Source organism: Hypanus sabinus, chromosome 9, assembly GCF_030144855.1.
Source record: "Hypanus sabinus isolate sHypSab1 chromosome 9, sHypSab1.hap1, whole genome shotgun sequence".
NCBI classification, from domain to species: Eukaryota; Metazoa; Chordata; class Chondrichthyes; order Myliobatiformes; family Dasyatidae; genus Hypanus; species Hypanus sabinus.
The window spans coordinates 92,706,263-92,729,981 of record NC_082714.1 but is presented as its reverse complement, the minus strand read 5'-3'; the positions used below and the strand labels follow the sequence as shown (position 1 = coordinate 92,729,981).

At 46.0% G+C, this 23,719-nt stretch overlaps 1 protein-coding gene across 5 annotated transcripts in view; it reads right to left on the bottom strand.

The window, feature by feature from the left end:
- Window positions 1–8,181: 8,181 nt before the first annotated feature.
- Window positions 8,182–23,719, bottom strand: part of LOC132399636 (aryl hydrocarbon receptor nuclear translocator-like) — an 89,351-nt gene continuing 73,813 nt past the window's right edge. For 4 of the 5 annotated variants that reach the window (XM_059980226.1, XM_059980225.1, XM_059980228.1 and 1 more), the window contains 2 exons: window positions 17,427–17,566; window positions 8,182–14,146 (listed from right to left, as the gene is read on the bottom strand). In XM_059980226.1, the coding sequence (XP_059836209.1) occupies window positions 14,057–14,146; window positions 17,427–17,566 (230 nt within the window). In that variant the 3' untranslated portion in view covers window positions 8,182–14,056. The remainder of the gene's footprint in view (window positions 14,147–17,426; window positions 17,567–23,719) is intronic. The other variant, XM_059980227.1, reaches the window with a different exon arrangement.

Below are 23,719 nucleotides of genomic sequence, written 5' to 3'. Positions count from 1 at the left end.
CGAGAGAAGATCTGTAGATGCTGGAAAATGCTGAAAATTCTGCAGATTGTGTGTGTTGCCATGTCAGAATCTACCGATTCTTTAAAGATCATTACTAATCCTTCCACAGTCTCTTCAGCTACTCTGTCAGAACCCTGGAATGTAATCCAGTTGGTCCAGGTGACTTATCTACCTTCAGAGCTTCTCCCTCGTAATGGCAACTGCACTCACTTCTGGCCCCCGACACTCTTGAACTTCAGGCATACTGCTAGTGCCTTCCAAAGTGAAGATTGATGCAAAATACTTGTTCAGTTCGTCCGCCATTTCCTTGTTCCCCATTACTGCCTCAGAAAACTTTTGGCATCTTCTTTGATATTGTTGACCAGCTTACCTTCATATTTCTACCCACCCCTCCCCTGGCTTTTTAGTAGCTTCCTGTTGGTTTTTAGCTTTCCCAATTCTCTAACTTCCCACCAATTTTTGCCCTCTTACAAGCCCTCTCTTGCTTTTATATTGGCTTTGACTTCCCTCGTCAACCACCTTCAAAATACTTCTTCTTTGGGATGTATCTATCCCGCGCCTTCCAAATTGCTCCCAGAAACTTCAGTCATTGCTACTCTCCATCATCATTGCTAGTGTCCCCTTCCAAATTTGGCCAGCTCCTCTCTCCCTTTACTCCACCATAATACTGATACATAGAACCATAGGACATGCCTTTTGGACACAGAAACAAGCCTTTTGGACCTTCTTGGCTGTGCCAAACCATTTTTCTGCCTAGTCCCACCGACCTGCACCCTCCATACCCCTCTCATCCATGTACCTGTCCAAGTTTTTCTTAAATGTCAAAAGTGAGCCCGCATTTACCACTTCATCTGGCAGCTCATTCCACACTCCCACCACTCTGCGTGAAGAAGCCCGCCCTAATGTTCCCTTTAAACTTTTCCCCCTTCACCTTTAACCTGTGACCTCTGGTATTTTTCTCCCCTCGCCTCGTTGAAAAAGCCTGTTTGCATTCACTCTATCTCTTCCCATCATAATTTTATACACCTCTCAAATGACCCCTCATTCTCCAATGCTCCAGGGAATAAAGTCCTAACCTAGTCAACCTTTCTCTGTAACTCAGTTTCTCAAGTCCCAGCAATATCTTTGTAAACCTCCTCTGCACTCTTTCAACCTTATTAATATCCTTCCTGTAATTGGGTGACCAAAACTGCCCACAATACTCCAAATTCGGTCTCACCAACGTCTTATACAACCTCACCATTACATTCCAATTCTTATACTCAATACTTAGATTAAGAAAGGCCAATGTACCAAAAGCTCTCTTTACGACCCTATCTACTTGTGATGCAACTTTTAGGGAATTATGTATCTGTATTCCCAGATCCCTCTGTTCTACTGCACTCCTCAGTGTCCTACCATTTACTGTGTATGTGCTACCTTGGTTTGACCTTCTGAAGTGCAATACCTCACACTTGTCCGCATTAAACTCCATCTGCCATTTTTCAGCCCATTCCTCCAACTGGTCCAAATCCCTCTGCAAGCTTTGAAAACCTTCCTCACTGTCCACTACACCTCCAATCTTTGTATCATAGGCAAATTTGCTGATCCAATTTGGCACATTATCACCCAGATCATTGGTATAGATGAAAAATAACAATGGACCCAGCACTGATCCCTGTGGCACACCACTAGTCACAGGCCTCCACTCAGAGTAGCAACCCTCCACTACCACTCTCTGGTTTCTTCCATTGAGCCAATGTCTAATCCAGTTTACTACCTCTCCATGTATACCTAGCGACTGAATCTTCCTAACTAACCTCCCATGTGGGACTTTGTCAAAGGCCTTATTGAAGACCATGTATACAACATCCACTGCCTTCCCTTCACCACTTTCCTGGTAACTTCCTCAAAAAACTTTAATAGATTTGTTAAACATGACCTACCACGCACAAGGCTATGCTGACTGTTTCTATCAAGTCCCTGTCTATCCAAATACTTGTAGATCCTATCTCTTAGTATTCCTTCCAATAATTTGCCCACTACCAATGTCAAATTTACCGGCCTATGATTTCCCGGCTTACTTTTTGAGCCTTTTTTAAACAAAGGAACTACATGAGCTTTCCTCCAATCCTCCGGCACCTCACCTGTGGATATCGACATTTTAAATATTTCTGCCAGGACCCCTGCAATTTCAACACTAGTCTCCTGCAAGGTCCGAGGGAATACCCTGTCAGGTCCTGGGGATTTATCTACAGATTTGCCTCAAGACAGCAAGCACCTCCTCCTCCTTAATCTGTATAAGTTCCATGACCTCCCTACTTGTTTGCCTTGTTTCCATAGACTCCATTCCAGTTTCCTTAGTAAATACAGATGCAAAAAACCCACTTAATATCTCTCCCATTTCTTTTGGTTCCATACATAGCCGACCACTCTGATCTTCAAGAAGACCAATTTTATCCCTTACTATCCTTTTGCTCTTAACATACCCGTAGAAGCTCTTAGGATTCTCCTTCACCCTGACTGCCAAAGCAACCTCACGTCTTCTTTTAGCCCTCCTGATTTATTTCTTAAGTATCTTCTTACTCTTTTTATACTCCTCAAACATCTTATTTCCTCCCTGTTGCCTATACATGTCATACATCTCTCTCTTCTCCTTTATCAGAGTTCCAGTATCCCTCGAGAACCAAGGTTCCTTATTCTTATTCATTTTTCCTCTAACCCTGACAGGAACATACAAACTCTGCACTCCCAAAAATTTCTCCTTTGAAGGCCTCTCACTTACCTATCACATCCTTGCCAGAGAACAACCTGTCCCAATCTACGCTTTTTAGATCCTTTCTCATTTTAAAAAATTTGGCCTTTTTCCAGTTTAGAACTTCAACCCGAGGACCAGATGTATCTTTATCCATGATCAAGTTGAAACTAATGACGTTATCATCACTGGAACCGAAGTGTTCCCCTACACACACTTCCGTCACCTGTCCTAACTCGTTTCCTAATAGGAGATCTAATATTGCATCCTCCCCAGTTGGTACATCGATATATTGATTTAGAAAACTTCCCTGAACAAATTTTGCAAACTCTAGCCCATCTAAACCTGTAACAGTATGCAAGTCCCAATCAATGTGTGGAAAATTAAAATCCCCTACAATCACAACTTTCTGTCTCCTGCAGTTGTCTGTTATCTCTCTGCAGATTTGCTCCTCCAATTCTCGCTGACTATTGGGTGGTCTATAATACAGACCTATTAACGTGGTCATACCTTTCCTGTTTCTCAGCTCCACCCATATGGCCTCAGTAGACAAGCCCTCTAATCTGTCCTGCCTGAGCACTGCTGTAATATTTTCCCTGCCTAGCAAAGCCAACCCCCCCCCCCCCCCACCCTTCATCCCTCTGCCTCTATCATGTCTGAAACATCGGAACCCTGGAACATTAAGCTGCCAGTCCTGCCCCTCCTGTAGCCAAGTTTCAATAATGACTATGATGTCATAATTCCATGTGTCAATCCAGGCCCTCAACTCATCTGCCTTTCCCACAATACTCCTCACATTGAAATATACACACCTCAGAAGATTATTACCACCACACACAGCCTTACTATTTGTGACTTTGCATGAACTACTAACATCATTTATTTTTACCCCCGTTCCATTATCTACTCTGGCACTCTGGTTTCCATCCCATGCAAATCTACAAACATAGTTTAAACCCTCCCCAATAACACTAGCAAACCTCCCTGCAAGTATATTGGTCCCCTTGTAGTTCAGGTGTAACCTGTCTCTCTTGTACAGGTCCCACCTGCCCCAGAAGAGGTCCCAATGATCTAGAAATCTGAAGCCCTGCCCCCTCCACCAGTTTCTCAGCCATGTGTTCATCTGCCAGAGCATCCTACTCTTACCCTCACTGGCACATGGCACAGGCAGCAATCTAGAGATTACTACCCTCGAGGTCCTGTTTTTCAACTTCCTACCAAGCTCTCTGTACTCACTCTTCAGGACCTCCTCACTCTTTCTACCTATGTCATTGGTACCGATGTGTACCATGACATCTAGCTGATCACCCTCCCACCTCAGAATGCTGTGCACAGGAATCGGAGACATCCCTGACCCTGGCACCCAGGAGGCAACAAACCGTCTGGGAGTCTCTGTCATGACCACAGGATCTCCTGTCTGTACCCCTGACAATGGAGTCCCCTATCACTACCACTCTCCTCTTCTTCCTCCCTCCCTTCTGCACTGCAGAACCAAGTCAATGCCAGAGATCCAGTTGCCACAGCTTGTCCCAGGTAAGCCAACCCCCCCCCCCCCCACCCAACAGTATCCAAATCGGTGTACCTGTTTTGGAGGGGAATGGCCACAGAGGAACCCTGCACTACCTGCCCTTTCCACTTCCCTTGCCTGACGGTAACCCAATTACCTGTGCCCTGTTTCTTAGGTGTAACTACCTCCCGGAAGCTACTATCTATAAACTGCTCAGTCTCCCAAATGATGTGGAGGTCATCCAGCTCCAACTCCAGTTCCCTAACACGGTCTGTTAGGAACTGCAAACACAAGGAAATCTGCAGATGCTGGAAATTCAAACAACACACACAAAATGCTGGTGGAACGCAGCAGGCCAGGCAGCATCTATAAGGAGCACTGTCGTCGTTTCGGGCTGAGATCCTTCGTCAAGACTGACACCAGCATTTTGTGTGTGCTGTTAGGAGCTGCAGCTGGATGCACTTCTTGCAGCTATCATTGTCAGGGACACCGGAGGTCTCCCTGACTTCCCACATCCTGCAAGAGGAGCACTCCAACATCCTGCCCGATATATTCTCTAGTCTGAACAAAGAAAAACAGAAACTTACCGAAACCTACCCTCGAGACCTCTGCCTGATTGAGCCAAAGCCGTCCCACTTGACGATGGCCGCTGGATATGGCAGTCTTTCTTTTAAACCTTGGCATGCTACGTCATGTGCCTGCGCAGTCTAGCCTCTTTCCCCGAGCTGTTAAAAGAAAAACGACCTCTCCACGATGCCTTCAGTCTTCCTCTCTCAGCCTCTTGCTTCCATTGAAAAGACTGTTGAATGTTTTTCTCTCCCTTTTAAACCCTGGCATGGCACGTCACATCTGACTTCTCCCTCTCAAATTGAAGGGTGAATTCTATCATATTGTGATCATTGTCTCTTAAGGGTTCCTTCATCTTAAGTTTGCTAATCAAATCTGGTTCATTACACAACACCCAATCCAGAATAGCTGATCCTCAAGTGGGCTCAACCAGAAACTGCTCTAGAAAGCCATCTTGAAGGCATTCTACAAATTCTCTCTCTTGGGATCCAGCACCAACCTAATTTTCCCAATCTACCTGCACATTGAAATCCTCCATGACTATCATAATCAACAGACACAAAATGCTGGGGGAATTCAGTAGGCCAGGCAGTATCCTGATACTTATTCTTGCAAGCGGAACAAGTGTTGCATCTGTCCCTGAACCTCCTCCTTTACTGCCACTCAGGGCTCCAAACAGACCTTCCAGGTGAGGCGACACTTCACCTGTTGGGGTCATATACTGTGTCCGGTGCTCCCAGTGTAGCCTCCTGTATATCGGTGAGACCCGACGTAGCTTGGGAGTCTGCTTCGCCAAGCACCTACGCTCCATCCGCCAGAAAAAGCGGGATCACCCGTTTTAATTCCACTTCCCATTTTAAATGTTTATCCATGGCCTTTACTGTCACAATGAGGCCACACTCAGGTTGAAGGAGCAACACTTTGTATTCTGTCTGGATAGCCTCCAACCTAATGACAGGAACATTGATTTCTCGAACTCCTGGTTAACAGCCCCCCCCCCCTTTCACCATTCCCCATCTGCTTTTCCCTCTTTCACCTCGTCTCCTTGCCTGCCCATCGCCTCCCTCCGGTGCTCCTCCTCCCTTTCTTTCTTCCATTGCCTTCTGTCCTTTCCTATCAGATTCCCCCTTCTCCGGCTCTGTATCTCTTTAACCAGTTCTTTACTTCACCCCAGCCCCTCCCAGTTTAACCTCTCCCCATTTTTTAGCTCTACTCATCTCTTCCACAGATGCTGCCTGGCCTGCTGAGTTCCTCCAGCATTTTGTGTGTGTTGCTTGGATTTCTTATATCTGCAGATTTTCTCACTTGTGACTATCATAATACTGCATTTTGACATGCCTTTGCTATCTTGCATTGTAATTCGTAGCACACACCTGGCTACTGTTCAGAGGCCTGTGTACAATTCTCATCAGGGTTTTCTTTTACCCTTGCAGTTTCTTAGATCTACCCATGATATTACATCTTCCAATCCTATGTCACCTCCAAGGACTTGATTTCAATTTTTGCCAAGAGCCACACCACCCTGCTTGTCCTGTAGATACAAGGTGCATCCCTGGATATTAAGCTCCCAACTATAATCTTCTTTCAGCCACAACTCAGTGATACCCATAACGTGATACCTGCCAGTCTTTAACTGTTACAAGATCATCTACATTATTGTACGCATTTAAAGAACACCTTTAGTTCTGAATACATTACACTTTTCATTTTTTCCCTCCCTTTTTACACTGCAACTCATCCTAACTTTGTCTGATCAGCTGCCTGTTCTTCCCGACAGTCTTACTACACATTGTCTCTTCTTGTAATCACACTGGTTCTCATCCCTCTGCCCCCCGCAAAATTAGCTTAAACCTTCCCCAACCCTCTAGAAAACTTGCCTGCAAGGATATCAGTTCCCCTTGGCACATTTAACTTTTAATGTACACCTGACAAATCAGGTATCTTATCTTTATTCTGCTGTTCTTTTCCTTTGTACTACATCTATGTACTGATGTGATGAAGTGATGTATTTCGATGGCTCAACAGCTTTTCACTGTCTCAGTCCATGTGCCCATAATAAACCAATTTATTTCCACCCAAGTTCTTAGGCAGGACTGCAAGACATTTGTTATAACAAAATCTTGAGACACGCAAAAAATTGATTCTTTCCTCTTTATTAATAATGTAATGAGAAGATTAATAATGTATTAATCTGAATAAATAAGTGGAATAAAACCATGTACAGGAGACACCGAGGGTCATAAGGGAGAAAAGATTAGAACAGCAAAATCCAAAAAAAGCTTTTAAACTCAACCAGTCTCTGTCTCTACTATGCATGGGCATCCAACAGTCCCACTGTCCATCCAAGGGAGAATACTATAGACACACTCTCACTTTCAAGTGTAAACTCTCCAGGCTTGAGATACAAATTAAAAAGAGGTGGTTCTGCGGTGGAGTAGTAATACTAGACTCACTAATCGCAAGGCAAGGTGGTTGGCAGGGTGTCCTCTGGATTGTCACAGCCTCCAAGTCCATAGATCACTCAAAGCTGATAGGGTGAGTAAGAAGGAGTATTGTGTGTTGGTCTTCATTAGTTGGGGGATTGAGTTCACAAGCATGAGGTAATGTTGCAGCTCTATGACACCCTGGTTCGACCACACTTGAAGTACTGTGTTCAGTTCTGGTCACCTCATTACAGGATGGATGTGACAGCTTTATAGAGGGTGCACAGGAGATTTACCAGGATGCTGCCCGGATCACAGAGCATGTCTTATGAGGATAGGTTGAGGAAGCTCGGGCTTTTCCCTTCGAAGGGAAGGATGAGAGGTGACTTAATAGAAGTGTACAGGATGATGAGGCACTGATAGTGATAGTGAACACCAGCAGTGGCTAATCCAAGACAGCACAACTTTTAAGGTGATTGTAAGAAATTAAAGGGTAAATATTAGAGGTAGTTGTTGTTTTTAAAAAATATATCTATATATTTTTTACAGAGTGGTGAATGTGTAGAGGCAGATATACATTAGGGACATTTAAGACTCTTAGGCAAATAGATGGAAGAAAAATGGAGGGAGCAGTTCGATTGATCTTGGAGTAGGTTAAAAGGTCAACATAACTCATGGGTCCAGATAAGTAACGTAGATAGCGTAGACAGGAAAAAGACCCTCTCCCCCAGGGCAGAAATGGCTGATGCAAGAGGAAGGGCCTGTACCAGAACTCCAGAACTAAAATACCTATTCTCATCATGCTGGCAAATCCCAATCTTATTCCTGAACCATCAGTAGGTCAGGCAGCAGCCACGGTTACTGTTTTGGGATGATTTCCTTTTATCAGAACATTGTACTATCTCTCTCCACAGATGCTGCCTGATCCACCAAGTATTTCCAGCATTTGCTGTTGCGATTTCAGATCTTTGACTTATGTAGTTTTGTTTTACGCTTGATAAATAAATCTGTAAATTCTTAAATTTGTAATGTGGTCAATGTAAGTGTTGTGCAAATTAGAGAGAGATATGAAGAGATCGAGCAATAGCGGAGGTGGCTTAAAGGTCATTTAGAAGAAACAGGTCTGTACCAAGAGCAGGGAAGCGTTTGGATTGCATGACGCAAGTCGCTGTTGCAGAGACAGGCAGATGGAAGTTGTGTGGATGTCATGACAAGGTAAGGGTCAACAATGTCCAGGCAAGCATAGTCAGACTGTGTGCAGTCAACCCAGGTGATAAAGAGCATAGTTCCCCTTTGCAAAGCGGGAGTCCATTTAGCATTCCAAGACAAAGATGTAAACAAAGGATTCTCAGGTGACACTTACTTTACTAATTCTGAAGTATTACTGGCCTTCAATAATTATTGGCTTTTTTACTATATGTTTACTGTAACTTGTGTGCTGTATGTGCCTTGTGCTGTGTATGACTGTAGGTGCTGTGTTTTGCCCAGAATAATACTGTTTTGTTTGGTTGTATTTATAGGCTTTCATCTACAGTTGAATGACAAGCAAGTAGATTCTATTGGCTATTAAAACCTGTACTACTGTAGTGTGACTGGTGATTAATTATGCAAAGAAGGAATTTGAACATTCACAAGGTTACCAATTGGTCAACATCAATATCCAACTAGTCAATTTCTGTATAAAAATGGCATTTCTTTGTTCTAACTTTAGAACAGTGTGGTGACTGGCTGTTCTCCTTCTGCAAAGGTGAACAGTGTGACAGAGGAATGAGTGCAGGTTTTCAGGGTCCCGTTAACTGGCGATGACATTTAGAGTAGAGCTTGGGTGCAGGATGACAAATGATGAGATAACTTGAGTCAGGACAGAAGGATCAATGACTTCAGGAGGAAGAGCAGAAACAGGTGTCTGGTCAAGGAAGCAAAGTGGGTCACCCGAGTCAAGTCAGAAGGACAAGAATCGCTGACTGTAAGGGGAATAGCGGAAACTAGTGTCTAGTAAAGGAAGCAAAGTGCCATTTGCCAGGGTATTAGAAACAGCCCCGGCAAGATCCAATACGAAGATGTAATGAGTTTGTGAAATCTGCATGTAATCATTGGAACGTGAACTACTGGATTGTGCAGTGTCTCTGTGTATATTAATAACAGGGCCCAAATAAACGGACTTGGTCGAGAAACACCACTATTGTATGAAAGTATTTGTATGCTGTCCTGATTTAAGTTGTACTTCAGAAACAGGTTCACAGAGAGGGTTTAAGCACAGAAAGTCTGCTGACAAAATTTACCAGCAAGGGATTATGTGCACTGTTCTGCCCTGAATCATAATTAAGAGGCAGATACATTGTGAGGGTTTAAACATAGATGTTTCCTTGACAATGTTTACCAGCAAGATCAAAATGGAGGGGGAGATGGCCCGTAAGTCCCAGTTCAGTCCTGTGAACTTCAGAACTGACAGCTACCAAAAATCCCAGTGCTGGGGATGTTAGAGGAAAGGTGGTGAGTGAGAAGGGACCCTGCTGGTGCTGGTGGAAGGAAGTGACACCAGCGACTAGTGCAGACTCCAGAGGTGGAGCACTCATCTCGACAGTGCGTGGCGCTATCCAAAGAGGAAAGTGAGAGAAAGCGGACACTGTCAGGCCAATTTAGGGCACTCAGTCTAGCATTACTCCTGGGCACCGGCCCTGAATTACAGCCGTCTTACCACAGCAGCTGTGACACTCTATCAGAGTGGATTCATTTAACTGGTCACTGGGTGCACCAAAATTGCATCACCACCTCAACAAAACACAACCATTTCCTCTCTGCTGCTATGACCAATACCGCTTCACATTAAAACTATATATATCACACATATATATATGTACAATTTTCATAAAAAGTTACTTAAAATGTCCCCATTTCCTATTTCCCTCCCACCCGACCAATACTTATTTACAAAACAGCCTGAAAAGAAAAAGTGAATTACAATGATTTTTTTTTTAAAAAGGATTAAAGAAAGACTGGGTCAATCAACTTCTGGGCTATTCACGAGTTCAAAACAGATCTATGTTACAACATAAAAAAAATAACACACATACATATACATATACACACACCCAAGGGAAACACTGTTGAACTGCAAACATATGAAAACTCTCAAGGCTGGTATAGAAGTGAACATGCCACCTATGCAGAAGTACATTTTGTGATAAAAACTATTAAACAGCATCTGTATAGCACGAAGGTTGAAACAAAACCCAGCGACCTGGCTTTGGAATCCCTCAGTTCCAAGGTGCACGGCCTCATTTCAGAATCAGCTTTAATATTGCTGGTATCTGCGGCAGCAGTACAATTCAATACATAATAAAAACTATAAATTACATTTTGCACTATGTCTTATATAGTGCAAAAATAGAGGGAAAAATAGTGAGTGTTCATGGATTCATTACCCATCCAGAAATCTGATGGCACAGGGGAAGAAGCTGTATCTGAAACATTGAGTGTGTCTTCAGGTTCCTGTATCTCCTTGATGGTAGCAATGAGAAGAGAACATGCCCTGGGTCATAATGATGGATGTCACCTTTTCGAGCCCACGATGGAGCAGGCTGTTTCTGTGTGATTTGGTGGTGCAGTAGCTAAACCACTGGACCGGAAAGCAGAATTCTGACCTACTCACCTAGAGACGCCAGATGAAACCCCTCCAGCACACCTGGGGAATTTAATTCAATTCACCTGATGAAATGTAGCAAAACTCCAATACTCTGAAATGCTTGGGAATTTGGTGGTGTTGGATCAACAAAGTTTTGGTCCAATTATTTTTAAGATAAAGGATGTTGCACTTCTCATTACCTCCTTTAAAGAGGTGGTATAGGAGCCTGAGAATAGTTTAAAAGAAGCTTCATCGCCCTCCACCATTAGATTTCTGAAAGGACAATTAACTCATGAACACAATGTCATTATTTTGCTCTTTTTATTGAATATGAATACATATATCTTATTGCGACATTTAGGGTCCGGATGAAAAATCTTGGCATGAGATATCAACTGTTTATTCCCCACCAAAGATGCTGCCTGACCTGCTGAATTTCTCTGGTATCTTGTCTATTACTCTGGATTTCCTGTATCTGCAGAATCTTGTGTTAAAAAAATATTTTAAACTTGTGTATTGATTGATCCGTACTGCTGTCGCAAAACAACAAATTTTACAACATGTCAATGATAATAAACCTGATTCCGATTCACAGTAAACAAAATTTCTATTGTAACAAGGCCTCAAAGTCTGAAGAGTGTGGGAAACCAAACTAGGTGAGTTTCTGGCTTCAGTAAGCCAGATAGCAAATCATCTGCACAAGTTGGTGAGTGGATTTTTGGCACTTCAATGCAAATTTGGTATTTCAGGAACTGTGAAAAGCTGATCAAGGAAGGGAGATCTTTGAGCCCCAAATGAATACAGATGTGGCCAATCTTAGGTGCCAGCAGGGAGTGACAATAAATGCTGGCATTCACATATGGTGAAGAATTAGGAAGCAAATCATAATGTTTGAGAATTTGGTAAGTCTTAACCCCCTTCCACCCTGTCAAACAAAAGGGTCACACGAAGTGCTGGAAGAACTCAGCAGGCCAGCCAGCAACCATAAATGGTGACTGTCCATTGACGCTGCCTGACTCAGAGTTCTGCCAGTATCTTGTGTGTGTTGCTCAGCAACTGCAGAATCTCGTGTTTAAAATAACTTCTTTCAATTCTGTGCAAGATTCACAGGCACCCACACCATCTTGTCTTCAGTGCAGCAGGAGCTGGGGAGTTGTTTCATGCGGCCTGCCTGAACTGCAAATTATCTGTGAAGGTGGGGAGTTGTGGTAAAGATGTACTGGTGCCAGCAGCGTATTATCCTACACTTGCAGCTACCTGAGGGAATCCTGGCATAACCTACAGATCCTTATGGCTCATGAGAACCCTTCAGCCAGTTATAGATGTGAGCTCAACCGGAAAAGCACAGGACTATCTCTGAACGCAAATACATCAACGTGGGGCGGCAGTGTTTACCACTCACCCCTCGAGTGGGGGGGGGGGGGGGCAATGGATGTTGTTGAGTGGTCACAAGTTTGGGATCTGACCGGGTGTCTTACAGTGAACCACCAACGTGCTTGGCAGGGGTTAGTCACTGCTGCAACTCCCTCCTTTCCTTCTGCAATAAGAGGCACAGATCGAGGGAATAGCCAGATCTTTTTTCCAGGGCAGAAACTGCTAATACCAGGGAGCATAGTTTTAACATAACTGGAGGAAAGTACAGGAGGGAAGTCAGAGGTAAGATTTTTTAAAATTTAAATACACAGAATGGGTGTATGGAATGCCCTGCCAGGGGAGGCGGTAGAGGCAGAAACATCAGGGCATTTAAGAGACTCTAAGATAGGCACAGAATTGACAGAAAAGTGGAGGGGCTCATGGGAGAGAAGGGTTAGATTTATCTTGGAGGAGGTTATTAATGGTGTGCCGAAGGCCTGTAGTGTGCTCTCATTCTGTGTTCCTGCCTGTCCAAGTGAGTGTCTGGGTGCAACTGGCATCAGAACTTCAGCGGGCTGCTATTGTGCATCCTGTGGATGTTATACACAGAGGAGAGCTGAGTGGACCCTGTCCAACACCCACCATACAAGGCCCTCCAGCCCTTTGAATCTGTGCTAATTCACTTGCACTGAGCCCATTTTATTCCCACCCCCAAACCGAGATTTTATCGTAACTCTCACACTTGGGTTCCAATTGGCCTGGGATGTGACAGGAAACTGGAGTACTGGCATGGTGGGGGGTGGGGAGGGAGGAGAGAAAAGAGAAAAGAGAGGGGAGGGAGAGAAAAAGAAAGAAAAAGAGAAAAAGAACTCCACAGGCAGAAGTCAGGATCGAACCTGGGTCCTTGGTGGTGAGGTTCTACCTACTGTACCACCGTTATGCGCCCCCTGCCCACAGCTCACTTGTGGGGCTGCCGGGGGGGAGGGGTGGTCTGGGGAGCAGTGAGACAGTGGAGCATGTCTCCATCGAGCTTTAACAGATGGAACTCAAACCTGCTGGTGTAGAGTGTGAGGACCCCTTGTAAATACCTCTGGGCCTTCCATGCTTCTAGAGTCCTGGGGCAAAAGTGGACAATAAAACCGAGTCATACAGCACAGAAACAGGCCCTTTGGGCCATCTAGTCCATTGCCTGCACCTTGATATCCCTTTCATCCATTTCTTTTAAATGTTGAAATTGAACCCACATCCATTACTCTACTGACAGTTCATCCCACACTCTCACCACCCTATGAGTGAAGAGGACCCCACTCATGTTGCCCTTAAACATTTCACTTTCACCCTTTAACCCATGACCTCTGGTTGTAGTCTCAGACAACTTCAGTGGAACAAGCCTGTTTGTATTTACATAGGAGCAGAAATAGGCCATTTAGCCCAGTGAGTTGACTGCCCTCAACAGTGGCTAAGCAAACTCTCACCCACTGCAACGACTGGAGATTAAGGAGGCATGGAGCAAATGGCACCGGCCATTGGGCTGAAGATGGAGGGAGAGATTCACCATCTCCATGTAACCGTGGGCAGAGACAGACCCCCCGACTTCTCCCAAGATGTTTCTCCCTGTTCAGAGTGAGAAGTCCACAAAAGCACAAAGGGGAGCAGTTATGACAGCTCAACACTGACGACAGATCGCCCAGAGTGCAGGGCAGGTAGAATTTTACCGCGGTACTTCCGAGCACACAGTTATGCACACGCGCACACAACACTTTCGTTGAGATGGGCAGAGAGTGGGCGTGCTGAACGAGAAGACGACAAAACACACGAGACTGACTTTCCCCTCTGGTTGTTTGGGGCTACTCCGAGAACGGTGGGAACATGGGGAGCTCGGAGAACTCGTCGCTGTTGTAAGTGGTGCCTTGTTCTTCGTAGATGGACAGCATATCCTGCGGGGTGAAACGGAAAACACATTATTAAAACATGCAAGGAGAGGTTGGGCAGGGGTGTCTGGATTTCCAGCATTTGCAAAATTCTTTAACACAGATTCCACAGATGCTGGAAATCCTAAATGCTTGAGGAATTCAGCAAGTCACGCAGCATCTATGGAGAGGGATAAACTGTCAACATATTGGGCTGAGACAGTTCATCCAAACTGGAAAGGAAGGAGGCAGAATCCAGAATAAGGTGGTGCGGGGAGGGGAAGGGAAGGAATACAAGCTGGCAGGTGACAGGTGGGAAAGACAAGAGGCTCTGGTAGCGAGTCTGAGTGAGCAGATGGTCCAAAAGTTGGAGGGCAGTAAAGATCATAGAGGGTGAGCGATAAGATAGGGTCTCACCAAACTCTCACCAAAGATAAGGGTAGGCATACCTTCTCCTGTAGGGGACTGAAGGCTGATCTTATTGAGGTCTACAAAATCATTGAGGGGGTAGAGATAGGAAGAACACACTTTCTGCCTCCAAGGCTGGGGAATCAAGAATTATAGAGCATCAGTTTAAGGTGAGAGGGAGAGATTTAACAGGGCAACTTATTCATTGCGACAACTCGAGGTTGATACTCATGTGGAGTAAGTGATTGAGGCAAGAGTGATAAACAGACGTTGGATTGTATAGGGTGTCCAGGGACGGTTAACACCTCTGGTGAAGTGACTTGTTGTGCCCATTTGGGGCAGCTCACTCACATTTGGTTCCCACCGGCCACACAGCTCTCACCTGTTGCTCCAAGTATCTGTTTGCATGCGACTGCAGCCACATCCCAGTACACTGCCTCGACAATCGGGCTAAACCAGGTGAGGGTAGCCGGCCGGCCTCATACCCCAGTGAGATAGGGATCTGCCTGTCCTAGCATGCAACGTCTACACCGGTGGTCTGGGTGGATGAGATCCAACAGGTGAAGGACTTGACAAGGCACAGCAGTCATGGTCATCCAATGAAGACCTCAGTTTGTGATGGCTACTTGTACCATTGGAAATAGACTTCTGAGGTTGAGAGAGTGGAGATGTCCCAGTGCAATGGCTTTTCCACTTTAAAAACTGTACCACACAGGTTCCCCATCATTGTCGAATACCATAGGCAACCACCAAAAGACAAATGGATATGTATATAGACAAAGATTTAGGGGGCATGAGTTAAACACAGGCAAATGGAACTAGCTCGGATGGGCACCTTGGAAGGCACGGACCAGTTGGGCTGAAGGGCCTGTAACCCAGTTGTATGGGCCCTATGTCTAAAATGAGCTACAGGATCAGACCAACACACACAAAATGCTGGAGGAACTCAGCAGGCCAGGCAACGTCTATGGAAAATAATTGAGTCGACGTTTTGGGCCGAGACCCTTCGGCAGACTTGTCACTCAGCCCAACTCCGCTGCCTCACAGGATTTTCTTGATTGAAATGCTGGGAATTAGGTCAGAAAAGTGGAGCGGATGATTCCTATAGTGGAGGAGTCCAAGACCAGCCTCAGAATACAAGGATGTCCCTTTGGCACAGAGACTAGGAGGAACTTGTTTAGCTAGAGGGTGGTGAATCTGTGCAATTCATTGTCACAGGTGACAGTGGAGGCCAAGTCATTGGGTACATTTAAAGCTGAGGCTGATAGGTTTCTTGATTAGCAAGGGCGTCAAAGGTTACAGGGAGAAGACAGGAATAAAAATCAGATATGATGGAATGACAGAGCAGACTAAAAGGAGGAGAATTAGATCACACAGCCCAATGTCATATAGTCTTATGGTCTAAGCTAACTTCCAAGATTTTGAGAAATGGTTTTAACATTAAGTGTCTTTAGGACATAATAGAGGTATACAAAAATCACGAGGTACCCAACAGTCACAGAAGCGTATGAAACTTTAAACCTCCTGACGTGTCTAAAGCTCTCAGGAAAGGCCGTGATGGTGGGGGGTGTAGAAAGGGATTCAGAGCGGATTTGAGGAAGAATTTTGTTTCCAACCAGAGTGCAGCTGGAATCTGGAATGTACTGACTGAGTAGGGGGGTGGAGGCAAAGAGTCTCTCATGATTTAAATATCTGGACGAGCACTTGAATCGGTAAGGAAGAGAAGGCTGTCGTTGGATTTGACTGTTAGTCATTTTCTTTGTAGTTTAACAATTAATTGTCTGCTTGTATCTTAAGTTCTGATAAGCATTCAGTGGTCCAGCATGTCCCCTAGTGGTTACATTTGTATGATTCTGGAAAGTTCTAGTTGTTTCTCTTGGCATTACTTTATTTGAACAGCTGCTTTCTGATCAACTCAACTGCGAATCTGAATGGAATTTTTCTCAGCTTTGTAGTTAAAAAGAGCTGCTCCATATTGGGTGCCAATTGTCTTTGTCTTACTCTCTTCACTTAGATGACCTCTATAATGTTCTTCAACTCTTTGTTCTATCAACACTTAGTACAGCGATTGTCAGAGTACTTCAAAGTAAGTCTTTAGTTATAGAATAAGTCTGTAGGTTAAAGAATCAGTGCAGAGTGGGTGAAGTTATCCACGATGGTTCAGGAACCTTATAGCTGTAGGTTAATAACTGTTTCAGAACTTGGAGGCGTGAGATTCAAGGCTCCTGCCCAATGGTGGTAGCAAGAAAAGGTCATGGCCTGAATGGAGTTTGTCTGCCTGACTGGAACACTTCAATTTAATCTCTGCCTAACCTTCTCTGTAGGATTGGAACACCTCGATTAAATCTCTGGTTAACCTTTTGTGCAGGATTGGACACCTCGATTAAATCTCTGGTTAACCTTCTGTGCAGGATTGGACACCTCGATTAAATCTCTGGTTAACCTTCTGTGCAGGATTGGACACCTCGATTAAATCTCTGGTTAACCTTTTGTGCAGGATTGGACACCTCGATTAAATCTCTGGTTAACCTTCTGTGCAGGATTGGACACCTCGATTAAATCTCTGGTTAACCTTCTGTGCAGGACTGAACACCACGATTAAATCTCCGCTTAAGCTTCTCTGCGGGATTTGAAAGCCTCGATCAGATCCCCATAACTTTCTCTGCAGGATAAGAACGTGCCAATTAAATCTCTGCAGGATTGGAATGCCTCGATTAAATCTCTGCTTAAACTTCTCTGGCGGTTGGAAAGCCTTGATTAGATCCCCTCTTACCCTTCTCTGGGGGATTGGAACACCTTGGTTAAATCTCCTTTCAACTTGCCCTGCTTTAAGGATATGTTTAGGAAAGGAGAGGGGCAGAGGTCAGGTAACTGAACCACACTCAGCTTGACTACATACCTGAAAGACCTCGGGCTGGCTCTGCGTCTGGTGCTGATCCGCAGACGTCTGCGCGTGATGCTGCCCCTGCCACTGTGGCCACACAGAGGCTCCCTCTGCAGGTCGGCTCTGGAACTGCGTGCTTGTCTGTCCCGTCTCTGCTGTAAGAAAAAGCTGACTCTTAATTAAGGCTTTTATTTGTACAGAACCAGTCATGGCCTGAAGAAACTCCAAATGAAATGCATCAAGATAAAAAATTTATTCAATTACAAACATCACTGGAAATACTGGCATTTTGTTTAATCTATTTATTTTAGAGATACAGCATGGCAACAGGCCCTCTTGGCCCAAAGAGCCCATGTGACCCAATACACCCAAGTGGCCAATTAACATACAGTCGGCCCTCCTTATCCGTGGGTTCCGCATCCGCAGATTCAACCAACTGCGGATCGGGAAAACCCAGAAGTTCTCTCTCCAGCACTCGTTGTTTGAGCATGTACAGACTATTTATTTCTCGTAATTATTCCCTAAACAATACAGTATACCAACTATTTACATAGCATTTATATTGTATTATGTGGCAACCCATTTCCTGGCACATCCGAACCGGCTCACAATTAGCCAGCTTTCCGGCTAAGGGAGATAGCCTACGGGGGTTTGCGAGCACAGAGCTTTGGAGCCTCTGCGCCACGGGGGGCAGGTTGAGGGAGGCTTAAAAGTGAGGCTGAGGATTTCGAATAAAGTTTTTCCTTCGACTGCAGTTACTGACTCCGTGTCGTAATTTTAGCGCTGCATGTAGCACACCGCTACAATTGGTGACCCCGATGGTCCAAACGATTTTTGGACCAGAAATGACCGACGCCGCCTCTGTTCATGCGGTTTCGTTGAAACTGCCGGGTTTCTGGACACTGCGACCGAACCTACGGTTCCAGCAAGCCGAAGCCCAATTCCACGTTCGCCAGATCACCTCAGAAGACACCCACTACTACTACGTGGTGAGCTCCCTCGACCAGGACACAGCGGCCCAGGTCGCGGAGTTCATACAGTCGCCCCCGGCAGACGGCAAGTACACGGAATTCAAAGCCCTGCTCCTCAGGCGCAAGCACTGCACCTGGATGGCTTGGGCGACAGACCTCCTTCGGCTTTAATGAATGAGATGTTGTCTCTGGCTGACGGACACACACCCTGCCTCATGTTTGAGCAGGCATTCCTGGAGCAGCTGCCCGAGGACATACGCCTGCTGCTGTCCGACGCGGATTTCAGTGACCCCCGGAAGGTGGCAGCCCGGGCGGACTTGCTGTGGAACGCCAAAAAGGTGAGCGGGGCGTCCATCGCACAGATCTCCCAGCCACGCTCCCAGCAGCAAACCAGTCCAGGCCCGGCCGCAAAGCCTGCCAACCCCCGGCCCAATGAACACTGGTGCTTCTACCACCAGCGGTGGGGCTCAGAAGCCCGCCGTTGTTGTCCGCCCTGCAAGTTCCTGGGAAACGCCAGGGCCAGCCGCCGCTGGTGGCTACGGCGGCTGGCCATCGGGATAGCCTCCTGTATGTGTGGGATAGAAGGTCGGGATGCCGATTTTTGGTCGACACTGGTGCCGAGATCAGCGTTTTACCTCCGACGAGTTACGACACCCGCAGCAGGGCACCGGGGCCCCCCCGAGGGTCGAGAACGGCAGCACAGTAAGGACCTATGGCACCCGTCAGGTGCAGCTACAGTTCGGCTCCAGCCAGTTCACGTGGGACTTTACACTGGCCGCTGTAGCCCAACCGCTTCAGGCTGCGGATTTTTTGCGGGCTCACAGCCTACTGGTCGACCTGCCCAGGAAGAGACTGGTTCACGCCGAGACCTTTCAGACGTTCTCCCTGGGTGCAGCCCAGTTGCCAGCCCCTCACCTCGGCTCCATCACGCTGTCCGACAACGACTTCACCAGGGTCCTGGCCGATTTCCCATCGGTTCTGGCACCACAATTCACAGCGGCCATGCCCCGACACGGCGTACAGCACCACATCCCGACCCAGGGACCACCCCTCCACGCCCGCGCTCGGCTGTATGCAGTGTTATTTCACTTTAAATGTCAAACGGGTTTTGTGGCTCCCAGTGTTTTCTTTTCTGTGGGAAATGGGTCCATATTGGCTCTTTCAGTGGTAAACGTTGCCGACCCCTGTACTAGATGACGAGGCATAGATCAAGTGGACAGCTAGAGACCTTTTCCCAGGGCGGAAATAGCTAATATGAGTCAGCGTCATTTTAAGGAAACTACAGAGGAGATGTCACAGGTAGGATTTTAGACAGTGGTGGTAAGGTGGAATGGCCTGCCAGAGGTGACAGTGGAGGCAAGTTATTAGGTCCATTTCAGAAGTTCACATGGATGATAGAAAAATGATGGGCAGGGTTAGATTGATGTTGGAGTAGGCTAAAAGGTCTGCACAACATAATGGGCTGAAGGGCCTGTACTGTGCTGTAATGTTCCATGTTCCACATCTTTGGAGTGTAGGAGTAAACCATATCAGCTAGAGGAGATGATCTGGGGGAATCATGTCACAAGGAGAATGTATAAACTCCTTACAGATAGCGGTAGGAATTTAACCCCAATTACCGAAATATCCACTGTATCTCATCACATGTAATAACAATAAACACTCATCCGAGGCATGACTGTGCAAGCGCGCTGACGTCAGCCAGTTAGAACAACGAGAAGAGTTTAAAAGCAGCCACCTTATTTATATAGCAGGTGTCCGAGTAGAGGGAGACAGAGTAGGAGCGCTTTGGTTCAATGGTGCTTCGGCGATAATGGGTCGAGGCGAGGTAGGCTGCCTGTGTAGAATACAGACAGGAAGGATGTGTGTGAGGCCCGCGTTCTGTGCTCAGTGTCAGATGTGGGAAGTCTGAGAGACTTCCAGCCTCCCGGACGGCCACATCTGCGCCAGGTGCGTTGAGCTGCAGCTTCTTAGTTCCCGGGTTAGGGTACTAAGTTCCAGGGTTAACAGGAGATGCAGCTCGATGCAGTTCGTCTGGTCAGGGAAAGTGAGGAGGTGATAGATAGAAGCTACTGGCAGGTAGTCCCAACGGGGCCTCGGGAGACAGATAAGTGGGTGACAGTCAGGAGAGGGAAGGGCAGGAGTCAGATACTAGAGAGTAGCCCAGTGGCTGTACCCCTTGACAATAAGTACTCCTGTTTGAGTACTGTTGGGGGGGGGGGGGTGGGGGACAACTTACCTGGGGGAAGCAGCAGTGGCTGTGCCTCTGGCACAGAGTCTGGCCCAGTAGCTCAAAAGGGTAGAGAAAGGAAGAGGATGACAGCAGTGATAGGGGACTCCGTAGTTGGGGGTCGGACAGATGACTCTGTGGAGGCAGGAAAGAAATATGGATGGTAGTTTGCCACCCAGGTGCCAAGACCAAGATGTTTCAGATCGTGTCCTCGATATCCTGATGTGGAAATGAGAACAGCCAGAGATCGTGGTACATATTGCTACCAACGACATAGGTAGGAAAAGGGAGTAGGTCCTGAAAACAGACTACAGCGAGTTAGGAAGGAAGTTGAGAAGCAGGACCACAAAGGTAGTAATCTTGGCACTACTGCCTGTGCCACGTGACAATGAGTATAAGAATAGAATGAGGTGGAGGATAAATGCGTGGCTGAGGGATTGGAGTGGGGGAAAGGATTCAGATTTCTGGATTATTGGGACCTCTTTTGGGACAGGTGTGACATGTACAAACAGGACAGGTTGCACTTGAATCCCAGGGGGACGAATATACTGACGGGGAGGGTTGCTTAGGCTATTGGGGAGAGTTCAAACTAGAATCGCTGGGGGATGGGAACTGCATTGAAGAGACCGAGGAAGAGGCAGTTGGCTTACAAATAGAGAAATCTGGGAGACAGTGCGAGAAGGCGAATAGGCTGGTGATAGAGAAGGGACACGCTCAGATCGATGGTTTGAGATATGCCTATTTTAATGCAAGGAGTATTATGAACAAAGTGGATGAGCTTGGAGCGTGGATTAGTACTTCGAGCTATGGTGTTGTGGCTATTACAGAGACTTGGATGGCTCGGGGACAGGAATGGTTACTTCAAGTGCCGGGTTTAGATGTTTCAGAAAGGACAGGGACGGAGGGGCAAATGAGGTGGGAGCACTATCTTGGCACTGTTGATCCAAGATAGTGTCACAGCTGCAGAAAAAGAGGAAGTCATGGGAGGATTGTGGGTGGAAGTTAGGAACAGGAAGTGGTCAATAACTCTACTGGATGTTTTTATAGACCACCCAATAGTAACAGGGACATCGAGGAGCAAATAGGGAGACAGATTCTAAAACGTGTAATAATAACAGGGCTGTTGTGGTGGGAGATTTCAATTTCCCAAATATTGATTGGCATCTCCCTAGAGTGAGGGGTTTAAATGGGGTGGAGTTCGTTAGGTGTGTTCAGGAAGGTTTCTTGACACAATATGTAGATAAGTCTACAAGAGGAGAGGCTGTACTTGATGTTGTATTGAGAAATGAACCTGGTCAGGTGTCAGATCTCTCAGTGGGAGAGCATTTTGGAGATAGTGATCACAATTCTATCTCCTTTATGATAGCTTTGGAGAGAGATAGGAACAGACAAGTTAGGAAAACATTTAACTGGAGTAAGGGGAAATATGAGTATCAGGCAGGAAACTGGAAGCATAAATTGGAAACAGATGTTCTCATGGAAACGTACTGAAGAAATATGGCAAATGTCAAGAGGATATTTGCGTGGAGTTCTGTATAGGTACTCAATGAGACAGGGAAAGGATGGTAGGGTACAGGAACCGTGGTGTACAAAGGCTGTTGTAAATCTAGTCAAGAATAAAAGGAGAGCTTATGAAAGGTTCAAAAAACTAGGTAATGATAAAGATTCAGAGGATTATAAGGCTAGCAGGAAGGAGCTTAAGAATGAAAGTAGAGCAAGAAGGGGCCATGAGAAAGCTTTGGTGGACAGGATTAAGGAAAACCCCAAGGCATTCTACAAGTACGTGAAGAGTAAGAGAATAAAACATGAGAGAATAGAATGTGTGTCTGGAACTAGAGGAGATAGAAGAGATACTTAATGAATATTTTGCTTCAGTATTTACTACAGGAAAGGATCTTGGCGATTATAGGGATGACTTACAGTGAACTGAAAAGCTTGAGCATGTAGGCATTAAGAAAGAGGATGTGCTGGATCTTTTGGAAAGCATCAAGTTGGATAAGTCACTGGGACCGGATGAGTTGTACCCCAGGCTACAGTGAGAGGCGAGGGAGGAGATTGCTGAGCCTCTGGTGATGATCCTTGCATCATCAATGGGGACGGGAGAGGTTCTGCTGGATTGGAGGGTTGAGGATGTTGTTCCCTTATTCAAGAAAGGGAGTAGAGATAGCCCAGGAAATTATAGACCAGTGAGTCTTACCTCAGTGGTTGGTAATTTGATGGAGAAGATCCCGCGAGGCAGGATTTATGAACATTTGGAGAGGTATATGATTAGGAGTAGTCAGCATAGCTTTGTTAAGGGCAGGTCGTGTCTTACGAGCCTGATTGAATTTTTTGAAGATGTGACTAAACACATTGATGAAGGTAGAACAGTAGATGTAGTGTATATGGATTTCAGCAAGGCATTTGACAAAGTACCCCATGCAAGGCTTATTGAGAAAGTAAGGAGGCATGGGATCCAAGGGGACATTGCTTTGTGGATCCAGAACTGGCTTGCCCACAGAAGGCAAAGAGTGATTGTAGACGGGTCATATTCTGCACGGAGGTTGGTCACCAGTGGAGTGCCTCAGGGATCTGTTCTGGGACCCTTACTCTTTGTAATTTCTATAAATGACCTGGATGAGGAAGTGGAGGGATGGGTTAGTAAATTTGCTGATGACACAAAGGTTGGAGGTGTTGTGGATAGTGTGGAGAGCTGACAGAGGTTACAGCAGGACAATGATAGGATGCAAAAATGGGCTGAGAAGTGGCAGATGGAGTTCAACCCAGATAAGTGTGAGGTGGTTCATTTTGGGAGGTCAAATATGATGGCAGAGTATAGTATTAATGGTAAGACTCTTGGCAGTGTGGAGGATCAGAGGGGATCAGAGGTCCCAATCCAGAGGACACTCAAAGCCGCTGCGCAGGTCGACTCTGTGGTTAAGAAAGCGTACGATGTATTAGGCTTCATCAACCGAGAGGTAATGTTGCGGCTATACAGGACCCTGGTCAGATCCCACTTGGGAGTACTGTGCTCAGTTCTGGTCACCTCACTACAGGAAGGATGTAGAAACCATAGAAAGGGTGCAGAGGAGATTTACAAGGATGTTGCCTGGATTGGGGATCCGCAA